The sequence below is a fragment of the Drosophila elegans genome, unplaced genomic scaffold (assembly GCF_018152505.1).
Source record: "Drosophila elegans isolate 14027-0461.03 unplaced genomic scaffold, ASM1815250v1 contig_476, whole genome shotgun sequence".
Classification (NCBI taxonomy): Eukaryota; Metazoa; Arthropoda; class Insecta; order Diptera; family Drosophilidae; genus Drosophila; species Drosophila elegans.
In genome coordinates, this window is record NW_024545863.1 from 8,320,153 (window position 1) to 8,343,688 (window position 23,536).

The window sequence follows — 23,536 nt, forward strand, 5'->3', positions numbered from 1 at the left end:
GATTGAAAAACACTTATTTATGTATCTATTTAAATGTATATTAAATCATTAGGTTGTAGTACAAACGTGGTGCAGGCTAGTGTGTGGTTTTCTGCTTGTGGTGTACAGTCTCAAATGGTTCAGCATGGAAATCAGATTAGTTGCTAAAAAATTTAACTATTCTATGTCTATTATTGTGTCTACTGTTTCGGATGTTTCGTTTGTTGGTGAATGCTAATCGGGTCTTTGTGGGGTTAGCGCAGAATATTCCTGTCCACATTCAGTTGATCCTTGCCGCCGGTTATGGCCTTAACAAATTCTGGATAGTGTAGCAGACCATCGTTGTTGTCATCGGCAATCAGCAAAAACTTGTCAATGGCCTCTGTGAAAATAAAATAAAAATAAATTAAACACATTTGATTTTAACAAACTAAAGTCCATTAATATGCCTTTTCAATTACAATAAGAACTACATGTTTCGTTGAATTATTCATCTTGTTACATATAGGGTACTGTAACAAACTAAAATTTATAAGTGATGACATGGCTGAAATAGTTAAGAAAAAAAGATAAGAAAGAATTAGGTACCTATAAAGTGTTCCAACTCATCGGTCGCATTTTGCAAGTATTCATCCCGCTCGTTGTTTTTAAAGTAGTCATAGTTATGATGCATGGCCGACTGAATCATCTCGAGTCCATCAAGTGCATTATTGTTGTCATTGTCATGGGCCTAAAATTATGAAACTATTTAGTACTGGGTACTATCGTGCACAAGGCATTTTAGGTGCCACCTTGAACATGTAGAAGATCTTCTCCTCTTCGCTCAAGTCATCCAGATTGGCCTGCACGCCCATGTCCCTCAAATCGTCATCGATTCGACTAAATTAAGGAAATATTTATACATTGTTAGCCCGTATTTTACTTGCTCCCCGCACTCACTGCTCCTCGTGGGTGAGATGCTGGTCCACTCTCCGTGTTTCGCCCCTTGGATGATGTGGCCCCCTCTTGACTGCCAGAGTTCCATCAAAGTTCTGGCTGAAGCTTGCTATGCAGATGATGAAGTTCAGCAGGTTCGATAGGTTGCACATCCTATACATCGTAGAGCTAAAATTGCAGCGAATTGTTGTGTGTTGAGTTCAGTTGTGTATTTTTGTACATTTTCAGCGGGGTGGGTTGGCCAGTCCACAACTGTCACGCGAGCTGTCAAAGCGGTTGGCCAGGCGCAGGCGCTGAGTTTTGGAGTTTTCCCCTCACCCGGGCGGCTGTCAGAATTCAAACATAGCAACCTTTTTGGCACTTGTCCCGTTGGTTCAATAGCACTAGGCACTATTGGTTGGTAGTCCTAGGCACACGTCGCGTTAAATAATTATTACATTTTTTACTAGTTAAACTGAGAAAATGTGCGAGCAGTACTGCGACAAGTTTGAGACCTTCAATCCGGAGGTGGAGTTTGCCAAGTTCCAAAAACGCAAGCCCGTCGTGAGGACTGCCCAGCTCTATGAGAATCTGCACAAGCGGGAGGACATCAAGTGTCCCTGTGAGTGGAAGGATCTCTCCTCTCCTCGCTAAAGAACCTTTGATTTAATACATTTTGAAATATTTCTTGAACAGATAGCTTCAAGGGTTATGGCGTGGAAACGGACTCGAACACAATGTACCGCACTTGCAACTCGGAATATGGTTACTATGCACCCAATGCCTATACTATCCCCAAACGCTTCTATCCTCTGCCCCAGAATTTCTCCAACGAAGTCGTTCGCTTTGGCATGTATCGCAATTTCTCCCTAAACACGCACATGGATCGCACCTTCTACTAGGTTATGGTTTATCTCCAAATTAAATGGAAGCCTTTTATCACGCTCAAATCGTTTCCAGCTTTGTACACCATTCTATGGTTTTCTATGCAATTCAAAAATTGTACGCTGGTCAACAAGTGATAAATTTATTTCTGAACATTTTCCTTAACTTAAAGCAACCTTAAAGAAATCTATCAATAACAAATTTCAAAATGTAATGTTGAAAAAGCCAAAAAAAAATAAATACAATTTCAAGAAAACACTCAAACGTCACTGTCGTTGATTATTATGTTAATTTAAGTTCTTCGGTTACCTTTTTGTAAAAAAAGAAAAAAGTAAAAAAATTCCCAGGCAGCTCAAGACCAATGTGTGTAAGTTTAAATTAAAAGTAATCCACGAACTGCTGAGCCTTATCATCAATCCGAAGAAATGAGGTGAGCCATTAGCATAGGTATGATAGCTGGAATTTGGAAACACCTTCCTTTAGTGAAACCAAGAAGCTACTCGATGCATTGCTATGCGACATCTACGGCAGGCAGGAGCAGTTGGCCAAGCGCATGAGACGCTGCCGTAGGGATCCTGTCTTTCGCTGCCGATCCTCGAAGGAGAAGAAAGGACAATTGGCCCGATTGGCCAGCGGCATGGTCGGCAATCGGTCCACCCTGGAGCGTTTGGATGTGCGCAATCTGATTGATGTGTGCGCCATCCTGAAGGTGGAGATCCTGATGTTGGGGTATTTGCTGGAAAGAGTCCTTTTGGCCAGAGATCGCCTGCAGCGGCATCAGGAGGTACTCTGCGAGTTCGTCACCGCTGTGCTAGTCGTTGAGAGCGGTAAGTACGACCTTCTCAGTCTTAATATAAATTAATTAATAATTAAATTTGCTTTAATTTAAATATTGACAAGAACACTATTTGTAATTAGTATGTTAAAAATTATTATTTAAAGTATCTTTGAGTATGAGGATATAAACAGTCTAGTAGTGGTTTTGATAAAATTAGGCTAGATCGTTGGTGGTAAACAATCCTTTTTTAACTACTTTCTTTGCCTTATTGCCTTCAAAAATGTTAAGCATTTAAAAATAGGTACTTTGAATGGTAACAGGTGATAAAACCTACGAACTAGTTCTGCTTTTTTTGGTGCAGTTGCGCGCTAACCTTATAAGTTTCCTATGCTTCTAATTTAAGGCTAGTAATTTTCACACATTTGTTCAGAAAACACTAAGATTGCATAATTAAAAAGTTAACAATCACTATACAATATACAGTTTTTGTTAAGTGCATTAAATGTCAATGTGTGGGTGTGTGGGTGGGGGGAGGATGTCCACTGCGCAGGCTCCCCACTGACAGCTGGGGGCTCGGTTTGGCTTTGGCCAAACTATTGCCGTCAGTCAAGTGCGGAACTCTCAGCTGTGTGGATCGGAAGTGCGGAATCGAAGAGCCAGAGAAAGTTGCAAAGCTCTACGCTGAACGCTGAAAAAATCCTCGCTAGCGTCACGCAACGTGCATGTATGTGTGTGTGTGTGTTTGCTTTTATTGAATGAACTTTGTTGTGTTCTGTGGCCGTGTGCGAGTGTATGTGTGTGTGTGAGTGAGAGTTGTGGGCAGGTGGGCAGCCTATGCGTGTGAGAGTGTGGGTGTGCCCCGAAAGCAAGAGGCTGAGTTGATGACGACACAGCGCAGCATTGAGACTGTCTGACGGGCCACACACTCACACGCTCACACTAAACTACAAAAAAAATATAAAATCTGACTTTGTGTGCGTGAGAGTGCCAGTGTGTGTGTGTGAACTAGCGGTTTGAAATAACAAACGTGTGGACTGGCCTCCACAAGCATTTTTGCCTGTCTTATCTATGTTTTTATATCATCTCCGTCTCTCTTACTTTTCTACACCCTCTCTTTCTTTGTGTGTGTGTGTGTGTGTGTGTGTGCGTGTGTTACCCTTGATATTACTCGACCAAAATAGCGATGGTAGGTGGAAAGCAAGAGCCATAAAAAAAGCGCGTGCAAAAGTAGCGTGGCATACCATTACCATGTATTTATTTATTTATTATTTAACTTATTCAAGAGAAGGAAAACAACATTCTAATTCAATTCCAAGCGTTGGACCCAAGAAACAACAGCAGCGTGCGTAATGGAATAGTACAATTTTATCGATCGACTGGCGTGGCGAGCCTAGGAAAATGCAATTAAAAACTGCACTCGCCTAAAAGCATGCAATCGAAAATTTCATTAAGAGCGAACACCGCTTTCAATGCGTTTTCCTGGTTCATTTCCCGTTGACGCTGAATATGGGTAAAATATCCGCCGCCCCCTCCTCGCTTATCCCTGCCTTGTTTTGATGGCTGCCACACACACACATGAGGTGCCACTTTTGGCCCTGGCTGATATGACCAGCTATTGTTGCTGCCATTGTTGTGCACAGTGTGTCCAACGACGAGTGTGATTCATGTCACGCTCTCACACTCGCCCACCGAAAAGGCTCACGAACTGGCTTTTGTTTGGCAAAAAATTGTTGGTTGTGGATTGCATAACTACACAGAATGTCCCACAAAAAAAAAAAAAAAAACGGCAAAAGGGTTGAAGGCCGCGCGGCTTTAATCCATATATCTGGGCCAAGCCGTTCAAATCCATTATGCAGCAGTTCAGCAACTTTGATGAGCGTCAAGCATTTAGCAGTGAAAAAGTAACTATATAACAAGAAGTGGATGAGGAAAAAGTTGAGAGAAGTTCAAAGAAACTTTTATTGGCAGTTCTTAATTAATAGCCCCAACAATTGACCTTAAAGCTGCCTCCATAATTAAATGACACGTGGCTTCAAGCTCTGTTTACCTTTCCCGTCAAAATCATGAAAGCCTGCCAGATCGACTTGGCCACAATCCTTGGTATTAGGCTTCATATTAATTCTGACAGCAGCAGCTCGTGCAGAATTATACATTTAAATACTATGAAAGTTTAAAAACGAAATCCGGCTCAAGAGAAATTATTTCGCCAGAACAGGGGTCGTTTCAAACGTAACAACGAAAGTGGGTCAAGACAGCGACCAGTAAGGCGGGGGATCGATGAGTGCACCACTAGTAATACAATGGTTTGGTTATAGTCAAAGGAAAAAAATTCTTAAAATGAAAATTATAAAATTTTCACTAAATTACAAAAAGGGAATCCAAAAACTAAGTAAAACTTTGGTTTTGTTGTTTTCGTGTTTATTCTGAAACAACTTAAATAGATTTTATATCTCTAAGAGTTGTTTAAAATTTTTTGCCAGAGATTTTTAAATAATGTCTTAAACTTTCTTTCTTATGTTTTACATAAATTCATCAAGATTTACTGTTCCTATTTAAGCCAATCCTCATGTATTTGCCAAGTGTAACATTAAGACGCTTCTTGGGGTCTGCTTTTCTTTACTATTTTTTCTCCAAAGTCAGCTGTCACCTGGCCAAGCTTTGTGAACTGGGTCTGCAGTTGCTTAGTTGTCAAGGTTTTCCCCCTTTTTTTCCCAGACGATGGTGTGTGTGAGTTGAATGTTTTTTGAGCTCTTCTGCGAGGAAAACCAAATAGTTTTCAATGACATTTGAGCTACGGTGATATATTTGTGTGTGTGTGTGAGTGTCAGTCCACAGTCTTGGACAAGTTATATAACTTCAGCATGCCACAGATCTCTATCCTATAGCGCAATACGTGTTTATAGATGTGCATGCCAATGTGTAAGTGTCTTTATGTGTAATTATGTAAATCTTGTGTAAATAATACAATAGGCCACAGCAACAACAACAGCAACAACAACAACTACTACTACAACAAGAACAACAACAAGTACAACGTAAAGCAAAAATGTAAAGCCATAAATAGAGAATCCCCACAACAAAAACTACCAACTGCAGCAGCAACAACAAAGAGCCGCTGCGTGCAGTGGCAGAAATCATAGCATACCGTCAGGCGCACGTTAACTTAACATGGGTAACTATGCCAAGCCGCACAGACTAACCAGCTAACACTCATTCTCTCTTTCTCTGTCTGTGTGTGTGTGTGTGTTGTACATATATACTAACATACCTTTCAAGTCTATTAACTGTCGATCGATGTCTTTTACCTTGTGTTTTTTAGCGCGCCTCAAAGCAAAAATAACCGAATTGCTTTGCATTCGATCTTTTGCTCGTTTTGAAACAAAGACTTAATTCTTGCTCTCTCTATCCCTCTCTTTCTTTACCTTATTTGTTTGACAACGTGTAAAACCAACCAATAAACAACGAAAAGGTAATTTATGCAAAAGAAGTTCAAAAGAGAAGCTGCTGCATATATCATAAAATGTTCGTTGGGCCCACAAACAGTAGGGCGGACCTCAATAAGCCAAAATTTGAAAAAGTTCAAAGTTACCTATTTAAGAGGAAGTCATTTTGAAGTGATTAATTTTTGTTTAGAGAAACAATACAAAATTTTTACCAATTCACTGAGAAAAACTGTAGATTTTAATTACTCATACGACTCGTGGTCTTTATAAAACATCATTCATTCTTTGTTTAAAAGCATTCATTTATACATTTTTTTGATAAATCAAAATGAAAGTTTCTTTTTAATTTTAAAATATAAAAAAGGAAACATAAAATAATTCATTATTTTACATAAGGCATGAGTTAAGGTACAGTGTTAACTGAGGTCCGCTCTAATGCACACATACAAACACATCGCATACACGTGCACATCACACCGTCGAGGCATACATACATAAGTGTTACTCATTCTAAACTCGCACAATTCTAATTTTGGCGGCCGCTTGTAATTAACATTTGCATTTACGTTGGGCAAGGGCTTCCCCTTGCTGGCATAAATTTCCATTTTTTTGCCATGTAGCAGTGTTGGAGGCTTTCGACCCCATTTAACCCATTTATCCAACCCCGGACAGAGCACAAATAAGTTGAGTTTTTTGCTGCCGTGTTTGGTATTCAGTTTTTTGTTTGAATCCTGTTTACAACATTTTCCGTTTCGATTATTGCCGCCTTATGACCCCTCACACCCGAACTTACATACAAAAGTACATCTGTTGCACGTTGGTCAAGTTGTTGCTGTTGTCTTTCCTGTTTTTCCCACCTATTTCAGCAATCATTTCACGCTCTGCTGATTTCGCTAAACATACGCGTCTGTTACTTGCTTCAACCCATCTGTGTTTGCCGTGCTTCCTGTTTGGGCTTTTGTTTTTTTTACAATTTCACCAGCACCTCTGACATTTTCCCATCAAATTGTAATTACTGCGTCGCAGCTTACACTGGCAGGTCGGTTTATTTATGACGCCCGTCGCGTTTATGGCGATGCAAAGTGACACGAGCTGCTGTGTGGGCGGTTGGAAGTTTGAAGTATGCCAGCACTTTGGACATGTGCACACACGTGCACGAAAAGATTCCAGCAATCCGAGCTCAAGTTAAGCGGATGATATCGCAATATTCAGGGTACCAGGAGAATGAACATAGAAATTCGATTTACCTTTGACTTCCTTTTCCATAAACATTTAAACTAAAGGTAAAAGGCATAAGGGAAAATGGATGAAAACCTTTAATATTACAATTTAACATTTACAAAAGAATTGCATAAAAATATATTTTTTTAATGGATTAAATGGTATTCTGAACACTTATCTGAGTACAATGTTCCCAACACCAAACTGATTGGGTAGCGAAGTAATTTTCAGAAAAGTTTTAATGTAAAGCCAAGGACAAACTCGGCTGTCACAAGCACAGATCCTTTGTCAAACTTATGAAGCTGCAGACGCAGATGGAAAAATTGTGAGAAAAATAAAGAATTTGATTGCTTTTGGCAGGACACAATGCTCACTTAAGTTTCAAAAGAACCGGGCTTTTTGGAATTGACAGGCAGCTTAAGTCCGCATGATGCAAATTGATTGACTTTGCTATGGCGATACTCAAAGTAGACCCACGTGACATATAAGTAATGCTTTTGGAGGGTAATTCGAAAATGTAATCAAAGTTAAATACAGGACCACTCGTGCAGAGATTGCGAAAAGTGCAACAGTAGCCCCAACAGCAACAAGACGAGTGTTCCTCGGGGAGCCATTATGTAAGCCATCAAAAGCAGCATTTACCCTTCGCAATTTTTCCTCATTTTCCCTTGTTTTCCCTTTCTTAACCACTACATTTCCTTCGCTCCCTTTTTGCATAATCGCCTACTGAAGTGCTTTTGTCTGGGACCGCGTGATAAAAGCGAATCGCAATCGCTAAGCCGATAATCATTGGGGTTAAGCAATGCAGTAGTTTAATGAACCAGCGCGGATTAAATTCATCATCTGGATGGCCGTTGACTGGGGAATTCATTAGCAGCCCTACGCCCGAATTGACACTAATGGCTCAGGACGTGCCTGCGCATCCGAGTTTCCTATATACATACGTAATTCCCTAGCCAACTGCATCGCAGAATGGTCCAGAAAAGAGTAGTCGAAGACACACAGACGCTTCAGCCTCTTTTCGACCCAGTCCACCAGTTTTGGGGTCAAGCAATCCTGAGGGATAAATGCGGTTTAAGTACACAGCTTTGGCTGCTTTCACACAGCGACTCAATGGGGATATGGGCATTACATAAGTAAAGTAAATGTCTTTTGAACTGCTCAAAAGGTGGCCAAAGAGAAGTCGAATTAAAGTTAGGTCTTAGCCTGGCGTATTATAAATGTTTTATGGTAGGTAGTACAAGGTTGTAGCCACACTGAGGAAGAAAATTAATATCTCTTCAGCATTACTACTACTTAATCATCTAGTTGATATTTTTTTAAAGGGTGTTAACTTATAACACCAGTTCGGATACATTTTTTTTCTATAACAATATATATTCCCCAATACCCAAAATTAGCAATCTAATATAATAATTTTAGCTTCCGATTCTAACAAACATTTTTTCTCAAGACAATGTTTTTTCATGTATTTCATATTTTCTTTGTTTTCACCAAAACCATAAGCAGTTTGCTTTTTTTCATTTCTTCTTTCCCAGAATAAATAGCTGACAGGTCTAATATACTTTTGGCTCATTAAACCAACTGTCATGCCTTGTGTGTTTTTATGGTTGAGTACACAAAACACACACACTCACGTCATAAAGGGCTAACACGCACGTGATGCTGGCCAAACTTTGGTTTTGGTCAAGGCCCAAACATTCAGGCAAAATGTGGGCTAACTATCGCAGCCTTGACACGCTCGCGAACTAGACAAACACTCGTACGTCCTATCAATGTCCTTGGGCAGGCGCATTTAAAATAATTACACTCACTTGCACACAATAAAGAAATGCTCCTCTTGTCATTTGCACATAAATCTCTCATGAAAAATGCACTTGAAGTAAGGAAAAATAAAAGGCTCCCCGTGGCGGCCAGTCCATCCTCGGGCCATAAAGAATGTTTTTATGTCCGGCGCCTAATTGGTGCGAAGTTAGGAACCCCATTACATAAGAGTCGGCGCAATTAGTATTTCATTAGCCTGGGTCGGGGTCTCCCGATGCTGGTACTCCAGTTTGCTAGGGCTAGGGGCATAAAAGCTTTGCACCCTCTCCCAAGATATTCTCCAATTTGCTGAGGGTAAACAAGCCTATGTTTGTTTAGCTTTAACTTTGGGCGAACGCAATGTCTCTTCATTATACAAATGCCTTTCTTCGGAGGAGTTGACATTTCGGGCACGCCAAACATATGTACATACATGTGTGAATTTGCATAAGCACGTCAATAAGCGATGGAAGAAAAAATGCTCAGCAATCAAAACGACAAATACAGTAAAGCGTGCTAAACTAGAACTTTAATAAAAATTTCCAAAAGCGAAGTAAAAATAAGTATTTGTTTGTCAATGCTTTTCTCACTGAAAAGAAATAAGTTTCGATTATAAACGACCTTTTAAACTAAAGTAAATTAACCAATTCAATATTACATTTTTTAAAGCGTTATTAAAATAAAAGTTTAACTGAAAGAAGTAAAACTGTAAATGTAATCCAAAAAGGATTCTGAATGCGAGAATAATTTAACCAAACCATTTTGGTGTCTACTTTGAGGCTCCATGTTAATGGATTCCCCGCATACTCGACTGTCAGCTTTCAACGCAAACAATTACACCAATTTTCCAAAGAATTCTTTAAAACGGAAATTTTATTTCCACACATACCATTCTCCATTTATTTCGCAGAAAAAGCTTTTGTGGAAACCCGAGAAAAATACAGATTTTAGCTTTTAAATTTGACTCACGTTTCGCTCGAGCAGCATTCACTTGATAAGCTGGAAACACACAACAGAAGTAAAAAATAAAACGGAAATCAAATTATCAGCCATAAAGCTGGATTCTATGGCCACACGAGAACATTGCAAATCAGAATGCGGGGTAACACACAAAAAATATCGATTGGTTGGGAAACTTGGAAAAAATTTGAACCTTAGCCAATCATCGTTCAGCCGAGCGCAATCTGAATTTATGCTGCTATCGTAAAACAAGCCCGAGACATCATATTTTTTATTAACTTGACCTTTAGTGCTGAGTATGTAGGCATGGAGTGCCTGTCGGCAGCTGTCTGCAGCCTAGAATCAGAGAAGGTTGAGCCAGGAGGATGTTGTCCTCATGTCAGAGTGTCAGCATCGCACGGAGGATCCCGCAAGCTAACTATGTTTAACATGGAATGCTGGGACACACATCGCCCACACATCCCCAACCGCATCTCACTTGTCGAGTGAAATAAATGTCATGGTCAATTTAAGACAAAGACAGACACTCGTCTGCGTGGGCCGTTTTTCAATGGAGTGTTTTGTGTCGCTTTGGATTGGCTTTGGTTTGGTTTTTTAGCTTTCACTGAAATTTCTCCCAAGGATGTGCCACAAATCGCCACTTTCCCCCACAAACTGCATGCCGCATTTGTTGTCGCTCTCAAGTTTTTTTTCGCTCATCGACATTTCGCAACCATTTGGATCAGAGCACTTGATTGATAAAGTGTATAAGCTATACCAATATTTGAATATAAATATACATATATATATATATATATATCTCTTTTGTATTCTTTCTTCTTCTCTCTTTTGCGCGCTCTTAAAACGTAAATTGTGCCAACTACCAACTCTATATATCTATTGTATTACGAATTTTCATATATATGTAAAGTTTGCATACTGCACGGATATTGTAAGTGCTAAGGATCCAGAAGCCAAGAGCCCAAATCCTATTTTGAATAGACAACCAATACCTTAATCCACCCGCCAACCGAAAGTATGCTATATAAGAATTTTGCTTAACTTTTGCAGACGATGCACAGCCTAAGATGCGTTTTAGCCTCTCGCCACCGCCACAGAAAGCCATTAGCAGTGCCCGCCTAACCTCGCCCACCGGCAACAATAGAAGCCCCAACAGCACCAGCACCAGCACCAGCACCAGCACCAGCATTGTAACTATGCTGGCCCGCAATGGCGGAAGTCACGGCACCAGCCCCACCGCCTCCGGATCCGGATCCGCCGCCTCCGCTGCCGCCGACGACGAAGCCACCTCGGACTACAATCAGTGGCTGCATGCCATGAAGCTGGTGGCCCGCCTGCCCGGAGGCACTCCACCCGAGTTCCGGCGCAAGGTGAGATGGCAACTGACTCTGTGCGATAATTTCGCCAGCAATAGGGCCACGGGGTGTAGAGAGAATATTTATTTCAGTTTGTATTTAATATTTAATTCTCTTACATCAACAAATTTTATATTTACTTGGAATGTGAGAACGTTCTAAGATATCTATTAAATTGAAAAGTATTGCTATCATAAATTGTAAATTTTTCATAACGCACACTAAACGCAATCAAGGTCTTATATTTTTCATGCGGCTTAGTTTCTGTTTATTAAAAATTGTTTAAAGCTTAAGCTTTTTTTTAATTTTACATTTTTATCGAGGAGGAATTCAAGAATTTTGTAACAATTTGTTATAATTCGATTTCAAAATTTAAATAATTACAAACCCAATATTCTTTGTTTTTAAGTTTTCGCTATTTTAACTTTATAAAAAGGAAATTCTATGTGTAAAACTACTTTTGTTCTATTTGAGTGAATAACCCTTTCACACGGTTAACTACCTTTGCAGTTGTGGCTGTCGCTGGCGGACAAGTACCTCAAGTCAAAAAACGTGGACTGGGCGCAGCAGCGCGAGAAGTGCTTCTGCGAGGAGTGGCGCGAGGACGACGAGGAGCTGGGAATCCAAATAGTCAAGGTGAGAGCTCCAGTCAGGGGCAAACTGTGCCCCCCAGGGAATCATAAATGACTCGCACCCGTTTAGGATCTGCATCGCACTGGCTCGAATCTGTGCACCGGCCCCGCGGGCTCCATAAACCAGGCCAAGCTGAAGCGCATCCTGCTCGGCTATGCGCGCTACAATCCCGAGGTGGGCTATTGCCAGGTGAGTGCTCCTCAAAGGATCTTTGTCCGCCCGCGCACTTCTGAATGTCAAATATCGTTTCATACAGGGCTTCAACATGCTGGGCGCCCTCATATTGCAGGTGATGGACAAGGAGGAGGAGGAGTCCATGAAGGTCATGATTTACCTGGTGGAGGGCGTGCTGCCCACGGGCTACTTCTGTGGCTCGATGGGCGGGCTGCAGGCGGATATGGGCGTCTTTCGGGAGCTGATGCAGACGCGACTGCCGCGCCTGGCAAAGCACCTGCAGCGACTCCAGGGACCCGTGGAGAACGCCTTCGAGCCGCCGCTGACGAACGTCTTCACCATGCAGTGGTTCCTCACCATGTTCTGCACCTGCCTGCCCATGTCCTGCGTCCTGCGCGTCTGGGACCTGGTGCTCATCGAGGGCAGCGACGTCCTACTGCGCACAGCCCTCGTCCTCTGGAGTTTGCTCGAAGAGTGAGTCTTTGAAAATTCCTAAATAAAATCATATTTAAAGCAAGCTTGTTAAGGTTTTTTAGCCAGTTTGAACTTAAAAAGGAGTTTTAATAAAATCTCAATATGAAAATTATTCAGTTATAAACGCAGAGAAAAAGCGTAGCAAATCCAAATATTTTTACTTTACAACAAATATTTTCGTACTGATTTAGAGTGTTATTTTTAAGTATGAAAAAATGTAGTTTTAAATTGAACAAAATTTTAAATCTAAAATTTTTTTATTCGATAAACCAAACCATTCCTTGCTTATAAAAGACTTAAATTTAAAACAAAAATGTTTAACTAAAATATTACTTCTAAATTGGATTTCAATTACATATCGGATAGCCATGTAATCTGAAAACCATCTGAAAGGCATTACGCTTCATTTAGGTATTTTCTAAACTATAATTAATAACGTTAGTGCGATAACAGTAAAATGTTTGGGCTGGATTTCGGTTGGTGGTTGGGCCAAACAATCGCCGCAGTGCATGTCGTGAATTTGTGTCAAGGTTGCTGGAATTTTGGCAAGAGTTTTTTCTGCTTGCCAAATGGAATTTGGCAATTCCGCTCGGTCTTTGCCCACAAGGAATTTCATGTTCAGACGTTGTGGAACTTTTTATGGTTCTGTGGAAAACAAGATTTGTAAATAACAACAATACTAAAAAAGCAAACGACATTGAACTATGCTAAATGTAAACTAGAGAAGGTTTTTGGGGTAGGTCAAGGTCAAGAATTAAGTTGCGAAATTAAAAGAATAAAAAGTTTTTATAAGGCATTTGGTCACATGAAAGCTTTATTTATGGGGTTTGGTCACATCGCAATAAATAGCAACTTTTAAGTAAGTTTATATAGCAAATTGCTTTAAATATTAATTTGCATGCAATATAACTTCTTTTAGGATAGTATTAAAACTCTAAACAATAACATTTCTTTCAAGGCGTGTACTCAGTGTCCGATCTGCGGATGAGTTCTATGGCAAGATGGGATCCTACTCCAGTGAGCTTCTAAATGGACATCTGGTGGACTCGAATGGACTTATTGAACGTGTGGTGAAGCTAGGAGCCATTGCGGACCTGAGGCAGCTGAGGGATAAGCACCTCTACAACATAGCCCCTCTGCGTAACAAACAGGGATTGCAGTGAGTTGAACGAAATATTCAGAATATTAACATATAATAAACCTACCTTTTACATAAAGGCTTTACTACGACGAGGAGGACACCCATTCGGATGAGGAGCGCATGGCGGTGGCCACCGTTTTTGGCTTGAATTGGGGCAGACGTGGATCTGTGGGTCCGGCGGCGGCGACTGGGAAACAGCAAGTGGAGCAGAAGGACCGCCTGGCCTTGGACATATCCCTGCTGAAGAAGCAGTATGATCGGCTGAGGGAGCGCCAGAAACAGGCTCATGTCATCCTAACCACAGCCTGCTCCACGGCGGCCCGTCAAGGATCTGGTCCGGCGAGCAGTTCCCAGACGGCTGTGCAAGTGAATCAATTGCTTCTCGGGCGCCCGGCCATCGTGACCAACAAGGGGAAACGGGTTGGAGCACCGTTGGGCGCCATTCCGCCCGCTCGAAAGCCATCTCTTCCGGCAGTCCTTCACACCAAACCCGCCTCAGAAAAGCAGCTGAGAAGGGGGGAGACCCTGCTCTGGCGGGATACCGACACCAGCCAAAGGCGACGGGACAGTCTGACCTGGAAGGAGATCAAGGCGGATCGGGCGGCCATGGTGCGGGAGGGCATTGATGTGGGCACTGCAAAGACCCAGAAGCTGCGCACGCGTTTCGGCAAGAGCGAAAGCTCCTCATACAGCGAGGAAAGCGATGGAGAGCAGGAGGCCGGGGCAGGAGGAGGCTCTAGCACGGACACCAGCCTCTGCGACGATGACGACCCAAAGTCCACTGAGAAAAGTCCCAAGCACAAGGCGAAGCTGGCTCGCAAGCTCAAGGAGCAGAAGCAGCTGACCGGCTCCAGGGATGCGAGCTTGGAGCGACAGCGACCCAAATCCTGGGCTCCCAGCAGTCACGAGATTCCCTTCATGCTGATGGGCACGGACAGTGGCGATGAGAAGGAGCCGGCCGTCAAGGAGGAGGTGGATCCTGTAGATTTGGGCGAGGACAGTGCCACGGAAAGCGGTCGTTTTGGCTTTGACAAGGAACTGGATTTGGTCAGCTACAAGCTGGAGCCTCTAAACTTACATAGCGAAACCGAGATCCCAATTAGTCCCATTGGCACACCAAAAATGAAAAGTGAAGCCGATGAAGACTTGCTGCAAGAGCAAAAGCGTTTCGATGTGAGCGACAATGGGGTTACCAATGAGTACTTCGAAAGGGTTAATAGTGTGGAACGACCCAATCGTTTGGAGTTATCCTACTCGCTGAACGAAGAAGAAACAGATACTAGTGCAATTTACCTGGAGGAAAGGGAGAAGGTCGAGGGTCACAGTGGAGACAGGGAGAACCAATCCTTGCCCCCTTTCCCCACAAGAGCGGAGGACGACAGTGTACAGGTGGCTGGTAAAGTACCTCAGATTCGGGACGACAACATTCCAGGTGAGAACAAGGACGACTACAAAGAGCTCCTGAGCATGACGATAGAGAATAGTACAGGGTATATGCCACCACCCCCAACAGCTGGTTCAAAAAACAATGCCACACGCAAGAGAAGGGATCCGCGACGCAAAACACTGACTCGTTCATCGACCATTGAGATCGAGGAACGCTATCAGGCTCTAGAACGAAGGATCAGCCAGGATCAGCCGAATGGTGACAGGCAGCCCAAGTACATTCCCAGCACCGCCGCTCTGGAGGAGCGTTTCAACACCCTTGAAAAACAACTAAGTGCCGAGAAGCAGCGCAAGGAGCTAGTCGAAATGGATTCTGACTTTCCGAATAAGTCCGATCGAATTCCCTCCACCGCCGATCTCGAAACACGTTACAATTCCTTAACAAAACAAATGAGCTCCAGTGAATCTATTGCCAAGGCTCCCATTGATCTTAAGGATGAAGAGCCGCCAGGTGGCAGCAAATCCAAGGAGCAAAATGATAGCGAGAAAACCAGCAAGCTGCACAACTCCGAGGATATCGAATCTGACACAAAGGAAACCACGGCCAAGTTCGAAGCCAGCGGTAACAAGGACACCGATGGCGATGAAAAGGGAGTCGAGCAGCCACGCCTTAAGAGACTTCCATCAACTGCGGAGCTGGAAGATCGTTACAATGCCCTCGAGCGCAAGATGAGCGTACAGAAAAGCAGCCCATCCAAAAATAAGAAAGAACCACCCGATGAAGAGTCGTCCAAAGTAGCAAAAGAGCCACAAGAGTCCGTAAAGACAAGGCAGAAGTCCAAAGACAGTGAAACACCCGCTGCTGCAGAGGACTCCCAAGATAGTCAACAGAAAAGACTTGAAACTAAGATAAGTCCTGTATCACCAAAGAAATTCGAGGATCAGGACAATACCTCCAGTAAAATTGAGTCCCCTAAACCTAAAGAAAAGTCTGTAGGCGAAAGCTCCAAATCAGCAGAGGATATCCAAAAGTCAGTAAAGTCAGTAAGTTCACCAACTAGAAATGAAAAGATACCGAAAACTGATGAAACCATAACGAAATCTGATGCAGAAAAAATTGAGGAAACAAAAAAAGAGGAAGCTGTTAAGAAACCTGGTTCAGATAATGGCGAAACCAAGAAGAAAGAAAGTGATTCCAAAAAGGTTGAAACCACAAAGACACCTGTTTCAGAAACTATTGAACCTGATAAAAAGTCTGAGTCAGAAACCAAATCAACTAGTAAAGAATCGGATTTGGCAAAGACTCCCAAAAAGTCCCCGCCCTCCACAGAGGAACTGGAAAAACGTTTCAATGCCTTGGAAAAGCAAAAGAGCACTACCAACATAGAAACCAACAAAGAGGCTGAGCCAGCAAAGTCATCGGCAAAAAATCAAACATCAAAAGTCGAAGAAAAGGCACAAAAGTCCATGCGATCTTTCGATGAAAAGATTAAAGAAGTTAATACCACAATAACTAAAGAGCAGAAGAAAGTTGTCGAGGAAGATCAATCGAAGAAGAAGCCAAAAATTAACGAGAACTTAGAGACACCCGAAAAAAAAGTTGTTCATACTGAGTTACCAGATGAAGCTCAGCAAAAGGGCAAAAACCAGAGGAGAGCTTCCGAACCGCCATCCACGGAGGATCTGGAAAAGCGTTACGAAACCTTAAAACGTCGCATGAGTAGCAAAAATCATTCGGGCACTCAAAGCGAAACTGTTGATGAAGCTCTCGAAAGGATTCAACAGGAGGTGATCTCGGAGTCAGCGGAGGAAAAGAAGCCCCCGCCGTCGACAGAGGATCTGGAGAGTCGCTTTGAGGCACTGCATGGGGGTGAGAAGAGCACCAAGCCCAAGCACATCGATGTGGCCATCGAGGCGCACATTCCAGAGCCACCTCCACCACCTCCGCCACCGAAGGAGCGTGCCATCCTGGCCGAACCCGTGCTCCACCAACAACAGGCTCTGATCGAGGAGCTGCAGAGCAAGATGCGTGGCCAATCACCCGGCGAGGAGAACCTCAAGCCCAGCGAGATAAATCCGCAGAGGAGGCAGCGGCCACATCATCATCTGCTCCAACGACCCGCGCCCATGGGCGATGAGACCTCGGAAGCACCTGCAAACACGGCTTACTACAGAGCAGCAAACCATGAGGCCTGGCAGCAGCGCATGGTGCGTCGGTTCTCTGATTTACCCTCCCGGGCCGATCTGGAGAACCGATTGCAGTTCCTGGAGAGGCAACTCTACAAGAAGTTCTACAAGCAGCGCTGTGCAAGTGATTCCGAAGTTGCATCGAAGGTCAAGCTCCCGCCCGATGACCAGCCCAGCACCTCCCATCAGGCCAGGGCCCTGGAGGGCGAGGCTCTGCTGGAGCAGCGTGTCCTGGCGCTGGAAAAGCAGCTGAGCGAGAACAGTCTCAAGCTGCTGGAGGCAATGAGGGAGCGTCAGAGGTCAGCGGCCCCCCGCAGCGATGACAGTGACTCCCCAAGGCGGCTGAGCACGGAAATGATCGACGCCACTGGCAAGGAGCTCGTTCGATACACCCAGAACATTGGCGAGCTGGAGGAAGTGGACGCCAACAAGCCCATCAACATTAGCATCAATATCAAAATGCTGCTCAACAAGGATTGTGGTGAGCCCAAGCCGCCGAAGGGTGAGTCCAAGCCCTCAACCGAAGATCTGGCGCGTCGCCTGGAGCAATTGGAGCAGCAATTGTTGGAGGAGCGGGCCAAAAATGGCACTATCCCTGCTGAGAATGAAGTGCCGGAGGCGAAACCAGAAAAACCAGAGGATAGTGACGCCTGCAAAAAGCAGGAGAAGAACTGCCACAATCTCCATGTGAAAAGCGACGAAGCTGAGAAGTTAGAAGAGCCGCTTGTCGGAAAAACGGAACCGGAGGCGGCAAAGGAAACCAAGACCTTGCAAAACGAAGAGAAAGCTCAAGCTCGAGCCAAAGAGGTGGTTACTGAAAACCTTGGCGAGAAAGAACAAACAGTTGTTGAAGTAAATCCAGTCAAGGAGATAGCCGTAGTGAAAGCCAAGTCTCCTATGACAGAAAAATCAAAGGATGATACTAAAAAGGAAACGGAATCAAGTAAGGCAGAAAAAAGCAAGGAGAAATCCTCCCAAATTCAACCTGCTTTGGAAAAGTCTTCAGCATCTGATTCCAAACCCAAGGAAGCCCCTTCCAAAGAAGTTCCCACCAATAAAGTGGACAATATCAAAAAGGAGGACTCCAAATCCAAGGAAAAGCCATCATCTAATAAACTCGAAAATTCAAATGTTGAAACAATCGAATCAAAGGAAACCACTACAGCAGAGATCCCGACCAGTAAAGAATCAGCCAAGCAACTGCCAGAAAAAAAAGAAACTAGCAAAGATTCTTCGGCAAAAGAAATGCCCGACAAAATGGTGATCAATGCCACCGATCTTGGACCAGTGGACGCAAATAGCAAAACTGTAGTGCTACTCATGGACAACGAGCCCAGAGCTTCAAAAGTGAGGCGATTGACTAGAGCCAACACTGAGGAACTGGAAGATCTATTCCAGGCTCTAGAAAAGCAGCTCAATGATCGCAATCTCATCAAATCCGAAGATGGTCGCCTGATACGAGCCGATAGCAGCAAGCCAAGTGCGGAGGAAGTGGAGCAGGCTCAAGCTATTTGTGATCTCACAAAAGAAATTGAGGATTTCACTAGCGCCAAGCCGGAGGAGAAGCCCAAGCCAAAGGAGCCCGCAAAAGAGGACAAACCAAAGGCTGAAGAGCCGGAGGACTACGACTGGGGACCCAACACTGTGAAACACCACCTAAAACGTAGAACAGTCCACCTGCCTTCCACCAAAGAGCTGGAATCGCGCTTCCGCTCCTTGGAACGTCAAATCAAACTGCTGGAGGATGTGGAGAAAATCGATGTCGAGCAGCGATTGAATGAGATCGAACGGAAAATAAAGCTGCAGTATTCGCTTTCCCACGAAACGGACTTGAACAAGTACTTGGAGCTTTGTGAGGGCAAGGGTCTGGATGACGAGGAGGCATTGCCTTTGGAAACCACCACAAAAGCGGAGGAAACTGCAACGGTCAGAGATCGTTCGCGCAGTCCTGGACGCAAGGTGGCCAGTAAATCTCCGTATACATCTCCTTCTCGCAATGCTGCCTCTAAATCTCCCTACACATCTCCTTCCCGGAAGGCTGCTATTAAGTCTCCTTACACCTCTCCTTCGCGAAAGTCAGCCAAGTCGCCTTACACTTCGCCCTCCAGACATCGACAGAGATCACCTTCTCCAACGCGCTCACCCGAAAGAAAGTCCAAGAGGAGTCCCTACACCTCTCCACTTCGTCGCAAGCCGCATCCCAACGACCTTCCAATCTCCGATGACCTGGAGTACAAATATCGGGTACTTGATTTGGTAAGATCCAAATCGAAGGAAAACTTGGCCAAGCGAATGAACGACCCGAACAGGAAACCGGCCATTCATCCTCTCGAAATGATTCTAAGCCCCAGTCCGGATGACAGTGCAATACCCACAACAGGAGAACTGGAGCACAGGATACGAGTCCTCGATGGCAAGCTCAAGTCGCCGGCCAAAGCCCGACCCAAGTCTCGCTCCCGATCGCCCACCATCGATGACATAAAGCGTCAGAAGATGCGCGATGAGCAAAAGCCCAGGACACCGGTGCACAATCTGGAGAGAATAGTCAGTTCTCCTGGCAGACCAGAGCCACCCACTGCCGAGGAGCTCGAGGAGCGCATACGCATCCTGGAGCAGGAGCACAAGTTTGACTTCAAGACCCAGAAGGACTACAAGGCATTCAATCAAAAGCTCAAGGACGTCATCTCACCCTCGCTCTCCTTCGAGGAATTCCGGGCCGCCAAGTCCCGGGAGCAAAGTCCCCGCCGCCAAGGCGCCACTACACCCAAGTCTGCCCTACGTCGTGACGATTTCGATGAGGGCTACTCGGGCAGCACCACCCACTACCGCCCCACCAGCCCCAAGGTGATTCGGTTCCGGGACGAGGACGAAGACGAGGACCAGTTTCAGGAGGCGCCCAGGTCAAAATCGCGCCACAACAGCGATCGAATGGTGGGCAGAACTAATGAGGTTTTGGACTGTATAACGGAGAACAATAAAATTCTTCAACGTATTCTTAAGAAGACTCTTGCAGATCAACCATCGGCCACGCGCAGCTACGCCAGCAGCTCGGAGGGTCTGGACGCCTTGGGTAGCCGCCTCATGAGGGTAAGTTTGTAGTACACGCATACTAAATTACTAAATTGAAAATGCATTTTATAGTAGTGTACCTTTTTTAATAGTCTCAATACAACTTAATCTTTATGTATTTTATGCCTCCCAGGAGACCTCCCCGATCACCCGAACTGGGACCCATACGGGCGTACCGCTGCGAACGGGGGAGAACATCAACGATCGCCTGAGTTCCATCAAGAACTCGATCAAATCGATCGACAGCTTGTGCGAGGAGAAGCCCTACCAGAAGGAGAAGTGCCAGCGGTACATCGACTCGCTCTTCTCGGACTCGCTGCACTTCGCCAGCAAGAAGAGCTCCATGGAGGATCTCAGCCTGAGCAGGAGTCTGAGTCGCAGCGAGAGCAGGGGAAGAAGTATTCACCGATCTGGGGACTATGCTCCCTCCATTAGGATCACCTCAGAGCATCGGTCCTTGGGGTCGGCGGAGTCGCGAAGGAGTCCACTGGGCACTAGGGACAGGGATACGAGTCCCCTGCACCACCGATCACACAGGGAGGTGAGCAGGGAGCTTTCCCCGCAGCGGAGGAGGCGTCTGGAGGAGGAGGACGAGGAGCGTAAGGATCGGGAGAGCAGTAGGGTAAGACGTGATAACTTGTTGCCAAATTATTTTGCTGATAATCGTAGCGAACTAAGTAGCGGGAATAGTTTAACCGGGTTTAACCACAAAGTAGATAGACAACTAGAAGAGACGTGCGCCAAGTACGCGGACGATGCCCGACGCTCGGCCTGTCGCACACCGCTGAGCCACCCGTATGAGTCCCGCACCACAGCCACACGCCTCCACCACACAGATCCAGTCCAGATCCAAGCCACCACAACGGGATCGAGCTCGGGCTCTGGCTCGGGCACCAGTGCAGTCGATAGTTTCCCCCGGCCCGTGTCGCCCTACCGCCAGCCGTACGATCCCCACCACCACAGATCCCCCGGTGGTGCCGGCGGCACACCCCTCTACCAGCCCGGCAAGCTGGAGATCCGCCACACCACCGTGACCTCGACCTTCTACGATCGGTTCCTCACCGAGAAACAGATCGAGCGGCAGACCCACTCCCGCCCGCCCAGCCGCTCGCCAGTGGTTTCGCCCTCGGTGCCGGCCAAAAGCTACGGAGACTTGGGCACCACCACTCCAGCCACATCCAGCACCACCGCTTCGAGCACCTCCTCATTCATGTCCAGCAGCTATGCGGGCCCCTCCTCTTCGCTGCCCTCGGGCAACAACTACTCCTATCTGGGCACCTCCTCCATTACGCCCAGGGCCAGTTGCTTAGACCTTCGCTCCACGACCACAGTCACAGGCACCGCCACATCCATAACCACCACCACCAAAACCACTTCTTCGTACGTGCCGTACAATTTCAGCAGCTCCTTCACCTCTCGCTTCAGCGAACCCACTACCACTTGCTCGGCGAGCGTAGTGAGTACCAGTTCCCTCACCCATTCCACCGGGGTCTACAATCCCATGATGTCGTTCACTCTGAGGGAACCACTTGGCGGCAGTTCCCTGGGTGGTTCAAGTGCCTCCCCCCTGCTTCCCTTTCAGTTTAACAGAACTTTCACCTCCAACTTCGACAAGGAGCAGAACAAACAATAGACATGTACCGGGAGTCACATCAATCGTTAACCGAAGGTTGTCCATACACATTTGAAGCCCCCATTCAAAATTTATTCGATACAGAACTCGAACAAATTAAGCTCAAAAATTTTTATACTGAGGGAAAAATCAGTCTTTAAACAATAATATTATAAAATATATTTTCTAGCCAGAATATAACAAAATATAACTTGGTTTTCTTATTAACCCTTAAGTTCAGTAATTCTTACAAATAAGAAATAAATAATTATTGAATGTTCTGCTTTTTTGACTTGTACTGTATTAATTAAAATTGTTGTCCTGGTTTTGGATCGATTTTTATCTCAGTAAACTTAACTCTCGCAAAGCAATATAAATATAGTAAATATTATAAACAGTTTTAGGCAAAAATAAACCCAACTACATATATAACATATATCTCTATAAATATATACAAACCTTGCAAATCGGATATTTACTCTTCAAGCCACTCTTGCACCAAACCATTTTGGCTTCTTGCAACTTACCTCATCTACATTGACAGCACCAGCAACTCAACTGATCATAACTTAGCAAAGATTTTTATACAAAATATATATCTACATATATACAAAGAGTATATCTATCGAAACTGTAACCAAATGTGAAGAGGGCAAATATTATTCGATCCTTTTTCAGTGTTAACCAAAGTTTAGCTCTAATTCCTTTAGACACCACACTCAATTAAACTTAAACTTTTCCTTAATATTAACTAAACAATTTACACAGTATCCAGAAAAATACACACACTTTAAAATGGTGTTAAACTCTCAGTGCATTTGTGGGCCGAGTTAGTCGAGGATGCTAAAGCAAAATGATTAATCAAATTACGTTTACCGACTGAAACGAGCCGTAAATTAGTTTACCAACATTGTTAGATATACACGCAGCCATATATGTACCTATACCAATTGAACGATATATATTGTATTTAATTACGTACCGATTGCAGTTGTTGAATTTCAATTACGGAAAAGGCACGATAACGATTTTGAATAAGCAAGTAAACCCAAATAATGCAAATGGCTATAAAAACAAATATCAATCGCGGCAGCGGAGCCGAAAGTTAATCAAAACGATTAGGAAAATTTTATGACAAGTATTCGATTCGAAATCGGCAAGATCCCAAGACATAACCAAATGCAATTGTTAAGTAGGCAAAAGACGACAACGGCTTCAGTTTATATACGCATAAATTTAATATTGATTATTCTTCCCTTGAATTGTGTTCCCCAATTTTGTTAAGATGATGCTATTATTGTTATTGAGACAATTTTGTAAACCATTTTTGTTATTGTTTGAAGTTTCTCTAAGAAAACCACAAGCTAACGAATTGGTAAAAATAATAATATTGAAAATATTTTTATTACAAATTGTTGAAGAGTTTTAAGTTTTGAAATAAAACGAAAATATTAAAAATCGCTTTTTGAGTATTTATGGGGGTTAACAATTTTCATCTTTCGAAGAGAGCAACTGATAAGC

The 23,536-nt window shown here is 44.1% G+C and overlaps 3 protein-coding genes across 10 annotated transcripts; 2 read left to right on the forward strand and 1 right to left on the reverse strand.

The window, feature by feature from the left end:
- Positions 1-16: 16 nt before the first annotated feature.
- Positions 17-1,160, reverse strand: LOC108140529 (multiple coagulation factor deficiency protein 2 homolog). Its single transcript, XM_017263338.2, has 4 exons — positions 919-1,160; positions 771-858; positions 568-709; positions 17-361 (listed from the first exon to the last, which is right to left on the reverse strand). Exons 1-4 carry the CDS (start codon positions 1,074-1,076, stop codon positions 234-236), a joined length of 516 nt encoding a protein of 171 aa, XP_017118827.1. The 5' UTR covers positions 1,077-1,160; the 3' UTR covers positions 17-233.
- A 40-nt stretch (positions 1,161-1,200) lies between these two features.
- LOC108140532 (UPF0691 protein C9orf116 homolog) lies at positions 1,201-2,048 on the forward strand. The gene is made up of 3 exons (XM_017263341.1): positions 1,201-1,311; positions 1,365-1,516; positions 1,591-2,048. The coding sequence occupies exons 2-3, from the start codon at positions 1,378-1,380 to the stop codon at positions 1,794-1,796; spliced, it is 345 nt and encodes a 114-aa protein (XP_017118830.1). The 5' UTR covers positions 1,201-1,311; positions 1,365-1,377; the 3' UTR covers positions 1,797-2,048.
- Positions 2,049-2,077: 29 nt separating this feature from the next.
- On the forward strand, positions 2,078-23,426 carry LOC108140526 (serine/arginine repetitive matrix protein 2). Of its 8 annotated transcripts, XM_041709652.1 has the most exons (11): positions 2,079-2,209; positions 2,263-2,606; positions 11,035-11,354; positions 11,850-11,975; positions 12,042-12,161; positions 12,229-12,620; positions 13,579-13,779; positions 13,839-20,265; positions 20,338-20,421; positions 20,537-21,025; positions 23,007-23,426. In XM_041709652.1, the coding sequence occupies exons 1-11, from the start codon at positions 2,205-2,207 to the stop codon at positions 23,148-23,150; spliced, it is 8,652 nt and encodes a 2,883-aa protein (XP_041565586.1). In that variant the 5' UTR covers positions 2,079-2,204; the 3' UTR covers positions 23,151-23,426. The 8 variants fall into 8 exon arrangements, with proteins under 8 accessions (XP_041565585.1, XP_041565580.1, XP_041565579.1 ...); XM_041709651.1 differs by having other exon boundaries at positions 2,078-2,209; positions 13,839-20,421; XM_041709646.1 differs by having other exon boundaries at positions 2,078-2,209; positions 13,839-20,293; positions 20,348-20,421; positions 20,537-23,100.
- Positions 23,427-23,536: the final 110 nt, after the last annotated feature.